Here is an 8,856-nt window from a genome sequence, read left to right as displayed (position 1 = left end):
TTAAATGAATCACAGTAAGAACAAAGTGAGAAGGAAATGTTTTCTAACAATACCAGAATGCTTTCTCAAAAATCAGTATCAGATGTATACCAGAGAAGAATGAGCTGGAATACAGCCCTATTCTAGGCAGGTTATTTTTAGTTTGGGACAATCAGTACAAATTACTTGTTTTAATTAGTCTTACTATATTTACAAACCATCTGTGGAAATCAAATTTGTTTGGGAACACCGCCACCTTCTGGCCTATGTGAGAAATAGGCATCACCGGCTCATTTCCACTGTGACGAAAGTTGTAATTCATCAAAACACCAGTATGAGTTTTCCTATCTCATTTCTTTGCTTATGTCACCCCCCTTCTCTTTCAGTCCCTTCTCATCCCTCCTCACTTTTGAACTTTTCACAAGTTGTTCCACCTACTACTTGTTTCTCGTTCAGCTTAGTGGTTGACTTTTCCCTTCAGTTCTGTGTCAAAAAAGTACCATGATTTCTTCCATATTAGGGAGGAGTTCTTTATAAATGTCTGTAAGGACATTTCAATCCTTCTTCAGTTTGTTTCACTAGCATGACAACTTCCAGATTACCGACGTGCTGTAAGCTTGCCGCTGTACTGTTGGAAAGTATCTCGTTACCTCTTTATGCTGCCTCACCTGTTGGTGCTGAGGTACTACTCACTATAAGGGTTTTATACATGCAACAAATTAACATGAACAGACTGCACAGCATGACACAATGTAAACATATTTTGGATCTGTTTTTTGCATAAAAAAAATCTCCAGGGATTGCTGGGACGCCCACAGCTCACAGAACAGTAGCCTTAAAAAGAAAAAATAGCCACATTCCGTATCTACTGGTGAAACACAGAACTTTAAGGATGTACAAGTTTCACCTTTTTTGTATCAAATCCTAACAAAATCAAACCAAGTGATGCTGGGAATTCTGCTTTGCTACTTACAAATAATTCCACACAGGACAGGATGGACAAGCCAACATGAAAATGTATTTACATGGCAGCTCATCAAGTATACTTTATGCAATCGGGAGTAAGGTTATGTTATTTTCCCTTCATCCATCTGTAAAGAAACATGCTGACCCAAGTTAGGGCACCCTTGTTCCAGCTGACATGGTTACTGATTCCAGTTCTCAGTTCTACCCTTCTGCCAGAATTAACACTCATACAAACAAAAGGACTGTGTGGGACATAGCTGTTTTGAGCTCCAGAGTGTGTTTCAGTTTAGGTTTGAATGGCAGACTGTAAACTAAAGGAACTCTGGAGCATATACAATACCCCACTTAGACAGTTTAGCTAAAACTGCCACCAAAGACAAAACTACAAATAGTATGTGTTAAGAACTTCAGATGGCCCTCACAGAGACAGCTGTGCAAGTCCACTATCCTGTGGCAGCTTTCTTTTACAAAGTAACATGAATCTTTAATAAAAACTCTCATTTTCTATAAGGCATTGCTATTTAGTGAACAGCTGTCTGAATCTCTTTAAACATGAGCAATAAGCCAATATTGTTTATGCAACTACTGCAAATTCTGGGTTTATGAAGGACTGGGGAAATCACACAAAACGGCTATAAGCAAATTGCACAGTTTCTTTTTATACTGTTAAGAAAAGCCCTGACTGGTAGGTAGCATGGCACACTAGGTACATTCAGACCAGCCAGTATCCCTGATTTGTCCATCTGCAGTTGTGAGAACCAGTGATGATACAAAGGAAACACAGCACTGACTGGCACTTATATCTGTTAGCTTATAATAAATATTTACACTAAACTTAAGAAAATACGTGGCTCTTTATTGCTCTTTACATATCAACTGTTCCACTTATTGGAAGGTCTCATATTCAGAAGCCTTAGGTGGAGTTATTTTAGAAAACAGAATTGTTCTTCATGCACAATATTTACAGTATCTACAGCAGAGAAGGCCAACCTGTGATTTAGTATTATTCTCCAGCATCAGCAGCTGAGCCCATATGTATGAAAAAAGATTTTTTTGTGTAGATATTCTGCCATTTTTCTGCAATTTTGTAGACTCTCTATCTCAAAAAATGGAATCTGGAAACAAAAGAAAAAAAAAAAGATTGCTGGAAATACATTTAATAAACAACTGGATAAGACCGATATTCGTTAAACAGATGTTAAAATCACCCATCAAAGATTTATCTGTTTTAAAATTAAACATTTAAGCCCAATAATATTACTGGTCTTTAAATCACGTGAATAAAGATTACTGAAAAATAAAGAGTGATACTCGCTAGAGTGTAAGTTAAATATAATGGATAACTGATTATAAATGGAAAAGAAAACCTCAAAAATCTAAAAGTAACTGTTTTGGTCCAAAGTATGTATAAAATAACTACTAATTCAACAGGCAAAATAAAGGATATACTATATTGTGAAAACATTATTTACAATACAAGCAGTTTGGGGTTTTTTTTAACGCTTTTTAAACTCTGAATTCAGACCTTTCTAAAAAACTATTTAATAATTCCAATTGTACTGAGCTCTTAGATAACATTTTCCATTAAGTCAAGATTTGGACCTTAATCAGTTAGAATACAGTAACTGATCCAAGGAAGAAAAAGGAATTTGTGTAACACCCTCCAAAAGGCAAATCTAGGCAGAGAGAAAACAATACAGAAAGGACAAGACTATATCTGCCTTGGTAAGTAATTGCAACTACAGTTTTAAGCATTATAATATAATCATTTTTCACTTGTTTTGTTAGCAAACCGCTGTCTTTGGACTTTACCTGCACAACTTCATAACCAAGCAACTGAAGATGTCTCTGTTTGATGGCTTCTTCTCCCAACAGATTGTGGCTATTAATGCAAAATCTATTTTGACCATCAACACAGAGGGCAATTCTACAATCAAGCACAAGAGTAGTATTAAAAAAAAAAAATCTAAACAAACCAAAACCCAAAACCAAACCAACCAACCCAAACAAAAAAAAAACAAACAAACTTGGTTATTTTAATAACCACAACTACTGTAGTTCCTAAGAACCAGGAAACAATGCCTCTACTCTTACTACCTAACATCACTAGAATTAGGTGCTGTAGAACGGGAGTTACCTAGTTCAGGATGATTAAAATCACCTGAACGGTGGGAGAGGTAAAGCCTGAAAGCTTAGTGAAACTGATCTGAAAAGCTTATTTATATGCTCTGAACAAAAATAAGTATTGGTAAACTGTTTTGAATTCTTCTAGAAGGAAAAACAAACAGACTACTTGTCTCAGCTTGAAAACATTTCAGCAGTTATATTTATTCAACTTATTAGTGTACCTGTTAAATCTGTTGGGAGTTCAAGTTAAGTTTAGGATAAATCTGTTCAAGTTAAACCTGTATGGATAGATGGCAGCATCATGGATTATATTTTTTCTTCTTGGTGATAAAAATCACATCAACTTAAATCAGAATTTGTATATCCACTGTAAAAAAGTTGCTTAAATTTTCAGTATAAGTATATTGTGACCTTATTTACACATGAAAGCTGTAATTTAAAAAGGAAAAAAATCAAAGCTCATTCTTAAACATTTAAACATGGGATTTTGGAAAGAACCTATGTTAGTCTGTCTGTCTTGGGAAGGTTAAGCTGAAGAAAACATAAGCTTTCCAAAGACTTTTTCTTAATCCACATAAGTGCTGTTGCAGATATGACACAGGCAGGTTGCTTAACTTTGTATCTGAGGTTTCTCAAAACTATAACTGGAAAATGCACAAGTGTTTAAAAAATGCTTTAAACAAGGATTGTTTTGAGAACAGCATCTGTGGCAATTATCTTCATTACACAGGATTCCTAACAGAAGTAAATTTGTGAACTCAAACTGGCTTAAAATGTGTTAAATCTAGGCACACATGATCAATTAGAATTAATTTGGTTTTACTTTGAAAATTAATTACAGAACATCAAAATACATTACTATTACTACACTTTGATCCTGACTATCACTGGGTAAAGAGATAGTCTGACACCCTACAGTCAGGAGACAAAACAGTGCCAAAAAAGTACAGATCATTAATTTTGCCAACTTTGTCCTTTTGTCAGTGGTTTCAGTGTGAAACCTGAACTTTGTTAGAGGTCAATAGCAAAACTCCAATTAGCTTAAATTTTGCCAGGGTTTTAACCTGGATGCTCTTTGTTAGTGTTAACTAACATTTTATCAGTGGTTTATTTGCTTCTCTTACCGTTTGTGTACTTCTTCACATTGGGCAGCAGGCAACACAAAACCTTCTTCATCTAATTTAATCTCAATATCTAGTATGAATGAAAAGAGAAGTGACATCAAAACTTCATATAACAAACTTTACTGTAATTCTCATCTGCTTACAGCTCATTGCAATAATTTTTCTGAATCACAAAAGCTTGCAAAAGATGTGTATAGGCTATTTAATACAGATGGTAACACTTCACTCAGCCTTTCATAACGCTAACAGCAAAACAGTATTCCAAGTTCACTAAAACCCATAATGTAGTTAAATGACACTAATTGCATACAAGGTAAGTAAAAGAGGAGCTGATAATAAAATAGAGTTAGCAGCTATTTTCAGTGCAGACTGGCTAAATTCCAAGTAACATTGCATTTCTTTTCTCTCCCTGTCCTCTTCCTGACTTTGAAAATGCATTTCCTTGAAGTTCCCATATTTCTTTATTGCAGACCTTCTACAGAGTTTTGTATTCCAGTTTTCTTTTTCTGTATTTGCACAATTTAGAATTCCCAGAAAAGGAATAAAAGAAATAATTTTTATTTCCGGAAAATAACTGAGCCTAAAGATTAGACAATGTAAGCACAAATTTTATTATAAATCTAAAGAAATTATACTTACCAAGTGTATAGAAATATGGTGTTGATACCTCTGATGAAAAATACATTCTTTTTTTCAGTAAATAAAGTAAACCAGCCTTCACCCTTTTGAGGAGGTGAACATCAATAGAACTGTCAGATGTGAGAAAGGCCTTTACTTGATACTTTGGAAGGAGTTTGGGACCCTACATAATGACAGAAAACCAAATCAAACAAAATAAATGAGGAGATAACAGTTTTTGTAGTTACCTCATATTAATGTAGCAAAATGTATTCTGTGCATTTCCAAGCCACGTCTAGTGAGACAGACTTACCATCCAAGGCATGATCTGCTGGAAACTTAAGCAACAGAACAACTCAGAACAACCACCAGCACATCCTCAACAGGCTTCCATGCTACCACACTGAACATATCACTTATGAGAAATGCACAACTCGTTCTCTGCAGTCAGGCTAACATCTAAGTGCCTAATCCCTTCTGTGTTCCACAACTTCCCAAGCCAAACATAAAAAAAAACAAACAAAAAAAAAACAGTTGGTGGAAAAATACCTGAAATACACAAAAAGGTACTTTAACTCTTTAACTGAACTAGTCAGTTCTGTCAAACACACAAATATTGATACAAATATATCAAGTCAATCAAACAGGTAGAAATGCTTCATATTTTCATCAAAGAAAAAAAAACCCAACTGTTTCATCCAATTCCTATGTTTTTTATGCAGAAGACTCTCTTCAGCTCATTATCGAATTAGTTTGTTAAACATCTGCTCTGGTTTCGTATGTATCATTACCTCATAAAATGGGCACTCCAGGGTAACAGTCAGAAAAAGCTGGGTTAGCTGGGTGGTAACAGTTCTGTCCAAACCAGGTGGCTGAGCTGAAAGAACAATATTGAGGCTTTCAGGTGTACCTTCTACAAAGTATTTTTACACAAAATCGTATGGGGGCTGCTCTAGCAGCTTACTAGACTGGGGAAAAAACACAATTAGGTGAAGGCAGCCCTTGCAGACAAGACAGTCTTAGAAGCACCAGGTGAGCAGACTCTGAGATCTCCTAAGCAAGATGGGATAAATCATGGGAGAGATTTTTAAATGTCATGATGTTTTCCTCAGTATCTTAAGACACAGGGCCATGGACAGGGCTGTAGTTCTCGTTCAGAGATAGAAAGGAAAGGAGCTCAGGGCATGGAACAAAGATGGGCACACAAAGCCTCCATAAGGGGAGTGCAGTTGCAGACAGGATGCCAGTGGAAAAAAGCATCACATCACCATATCAGATTCTAGATTAAAAGTAATTTAAAAATCAGGAAGAAGCACCAATTTTATGCCTGTTAAAACATATGTGAGCCTTAGAATTCAATTTACAATTTTACCCAGATAATAAAAAAAAATACCAGCCAATCCTTAACTGCTCACATTTATGATGCTGTTACGTTTTACTGGTTCAGATCTCACTTCGGATTTAATTAAGCCAACAATTATGCTCTGCAAATCAATTTTTTCAGCTTTATCCATTTACCCCTTTCATATATCACAAGTTGACTGTGATAACAATACAAAAGAGAAATACACCAAGTTGGAAGAATTAACACAATAATTCTTATTCTGAAAGAAGTGGAGATGACAGCAGAAGTCCATACTTGGTTCTACCTTACCCCACAAAATGTACCCCACTATGTTCTCTGGACTCCTGATCGCTACTCTCCATTCACTTCAACCAGGTCATTGTTGATTTGACAGATGGCAGTGGTAAGAAATGTGTGTTTGACAAGAAACACACCATGCAGCAGTAAGAAATGCAGAAGAACATCACAAGAGAAACACTACTTCTTACCTTGAAGCTGTTGCAGAAAATAGGGACTAAATATTTTTGGCAGAAAATTTAGTGGATAACGTTGAATAAGGACACACGAGTGCAGCAAGTTCAGCAAGGTGTGAGGCTGAAAGTGACGAAGGCGGGCATGCAGTACGGTTTCAAGCTTCCTGAACAAGGAAGAAGCACTTGGAGGCAGATAGTTTAATGTCCCAAATGGCATAATACACTCAGCAATCTGGTCAGTGGTAAATCTGTCAGCATCAGAAATGAAATCTTCTGCCACTGCATCAAAAATGGGCTTAGAAAGGATCCTCTTTTGGGAGCAGTACTTCATGACTTTGCTGACTGTTTGAGGCTGCATGTTAATGATGGACTCGGGAACATGTGCTTCCAGTGCCACTGTAAAAGTTTGTTCACGATGTCCAAAGTATAGGAAGGCTTCCAGTACATTTACCAGTTCATCACCTGTGAAATATGGAATATGCTTCACAGAATGCCTACACAGTGCTGTGACTAAGGGAACTGCCCGAGTCTGCTGAAGGACCACCAGTGAATTCAGTATAATGCTTGTGAACTTTGGGCTTAGCTGGGAAACTACGGTTAAAGTGACACTGTTCAGCCTGTTCAGCAAGTCTTGGTATTGTTTCCCTTCCCCAACAGTCCCCTCCAGCATCTTATAAACCATCACTATTTCCAGAGGAGTCCACATCTCCATGTCTTTTTCTTGCATGTGGTTCACAATTTGTTCCAGTGTCACACAACTTGGGCCTTCCAACTCAAGCAAACTCTCCCCAAGAGCACAGAGATTTTTAACAGTGAACAGCCCTTTGCCAAGCCGTTCCTCAGCCTCTGAAAGCAAGCTTACCATCAGCATACTCCATGGATCTATACGCAGTTTTATCAAAGCCTGCAATGCATTCAGCAGCCCAGTGTTTGACAGCTTTGAGGATTCAAATTCAAACTGGAAGCATAATGCCCTGAAAACTTCATTCTCTAACACTACTTCAGGGTTTTTCAGACCATTGTCATCCATCTCAACTTCAGAAATCCTCTGCAGGGCTCCTGATGCCATAGTATCAGACATGATTTCCACAGAGCTGAGAAAGTCAAAAATCTCTTTTGATGTAGAAAGGCTGTTCAAATTTAGGAAAAAGTGCTGTTCATCCATCCACACATTATTAGGTTTAGTACTGCTCCCAGTATCTCCACAAAGATTCACCTTTTCATTAACAGAAAGAGACTGTATCCGCAGTTGTACATGATTTTTTCTACAAAACATATACTGAGATTTATCTTTGAAACATAGCATCCTCATGGCTACGGAGCTACAGCTTTGGGGCTTTCGCTGCCCACTGATAAAGCTCAACCTTTTGCTTAGGGTCATCAAAATGGACCCCCTTGCTGGTGCGCTGGATGAATAAAACTGGAAACTTTTTCGGCTAATCAAAGCCATAGCGTATCAAGTGGGGTCTCAAAAGATACCTAGAAGAAGAAAAATACAGTTTTGAAAACAGCACCAATGTCATTAAAATATAGCAAAAAAAAAGAAAAACAAACACAAAACACCCAACGTTTAGTGGCTGGACACATCTGGCAAGATCCCTCTCCCATGACCACGTGCATAAGGCAATGCAAAGAGAAGACGAAACTACCGGGAGCGAGACCTGAGTGACAGGTTGCAGGGCATCTCTGCCCCGTGTCTCCTAGGTTAGGACACCACATGTGGCCCGTGTGCGACAGAGTCGGCTATCCAGGAACCGCACAGCGCCAGAACCGATCTTTTTACTCTCGGAGCCCGGGCAGCAGAGGGGCACACCGCCGGTACCCACCGCGGGAGCGGGCCCAGCAGGGCTCGCAGCTGGAGGGCGATATCTGAACGGGACAGGCACAGCCGCTCCGTCCCAACCCTCCCCCGCCGACAGGGTCGAGGTGCCTCCCTCCCACCCCAGTGCCTACTGCTGCCGGGCGGGGGCCGGGGTCGGGGTCAGTCTCGGGTCGTCGCTCTCTATCCACCCTCCTACCCCCTCCGCGGCAGCGGGCATCCGGCAGTGCCGGTGGCCGAGCCACGGGAGAGCGGTGCGCCTCACCTCCGCCGCCATGACGGGCAGCGCCGGGGTTGCCGGGAGCTTCCGGCGCTCTCCCGGCGGCTACGTCCTGGCGCCGGCAGCCGCCGCTTTCTCCCCGGGATCTCTCCCCGCCCCTCATTACCCCTGTCCGCCACGTTTGC

General features: G+C 39.2%; 1 protein-coding gene across 1 annotated transcript; it reads right to left on the bottom strand.

Annotated features, from left to right (window-relative positions):
* Window positions 1–1,780: 1,780 nt before the first annotated feature.
* FASTKD3 (FAST kinase domains 3) lies at window positions 1,781–8,784 on the bottom strand. The gene is made up of 7 exons (XM_057428851.1): window positions 8,717–8,784; window positions 6,648–8,111; window positions 5,606–5,691; window positions 4,836–4,998; window positions 4,197–4,266; window positions 2,758–2,872; window positions 1,781–2,060 (listed from the first exon to the last, which is right to left on the bottom strand). The coding sequence occupies exons 2-7, from the start codon at window positions 8,080–8,082 to the stop codon at window positions 1,962–1,964; spliced, it is 1,968 nt and encodes a 655-aa protein (XP_057284834.1). The 5' UTR covers window positions 8,083–8,111; window positions 8,717–8,784; the 3' UTR covers window positions 1,781–1,961.
* Window positions 8,785–8,856: the final 72 nt, after the last annotated feature.

Source organism: Pezoporus wallicus, unplaced genomic scaffold (assembly GCF_028554395.1).
Source record: "Pezoporus wallicus isolate ANWC-B61680 ecotype Strahan unplaced genomic scaffold, APGP_CSIRO_Pwel_v1 contig_6658, whole genome shotgun sequence".
NCBI classification, from domain to species: domain Eukaryota; kingdom Metazoa; phylum Chordata; class Aves; order Psittaciformes; family Psittacidae; genus Pezoporus; species Pezoporus wallicus.
Note: the sequence above shows the minus strand (reverse complement) of the source record. Positions and strands in the feature narration are given on the sequence as shown.

Bases quoted from the DNA above. Each gene is read 5' to 3' on its own strand.
- FASTKD3 (XM_057428851.1), bottom strand. From the start codon at position 8,082: ATGGCTTTGATTAGCCGAAAAAGTTTCCAGTTTTATTCATCCAGCGCA. The intron at 4,999-5,605 runs GTAATGATACAT...GTCATTATGTAG, and splicing joins TGGAGTGCCCATTTTATGAG to GGTCCCAAACTCCTTCCAAA. The intron at 2,061-2,757 runs GTAAAGTCCAAA...TTTTGTTTCCAG, and splicing joins TTGGTTATGAAGTTGTGCAG to ATTCCATTTTTTGAGATAGA.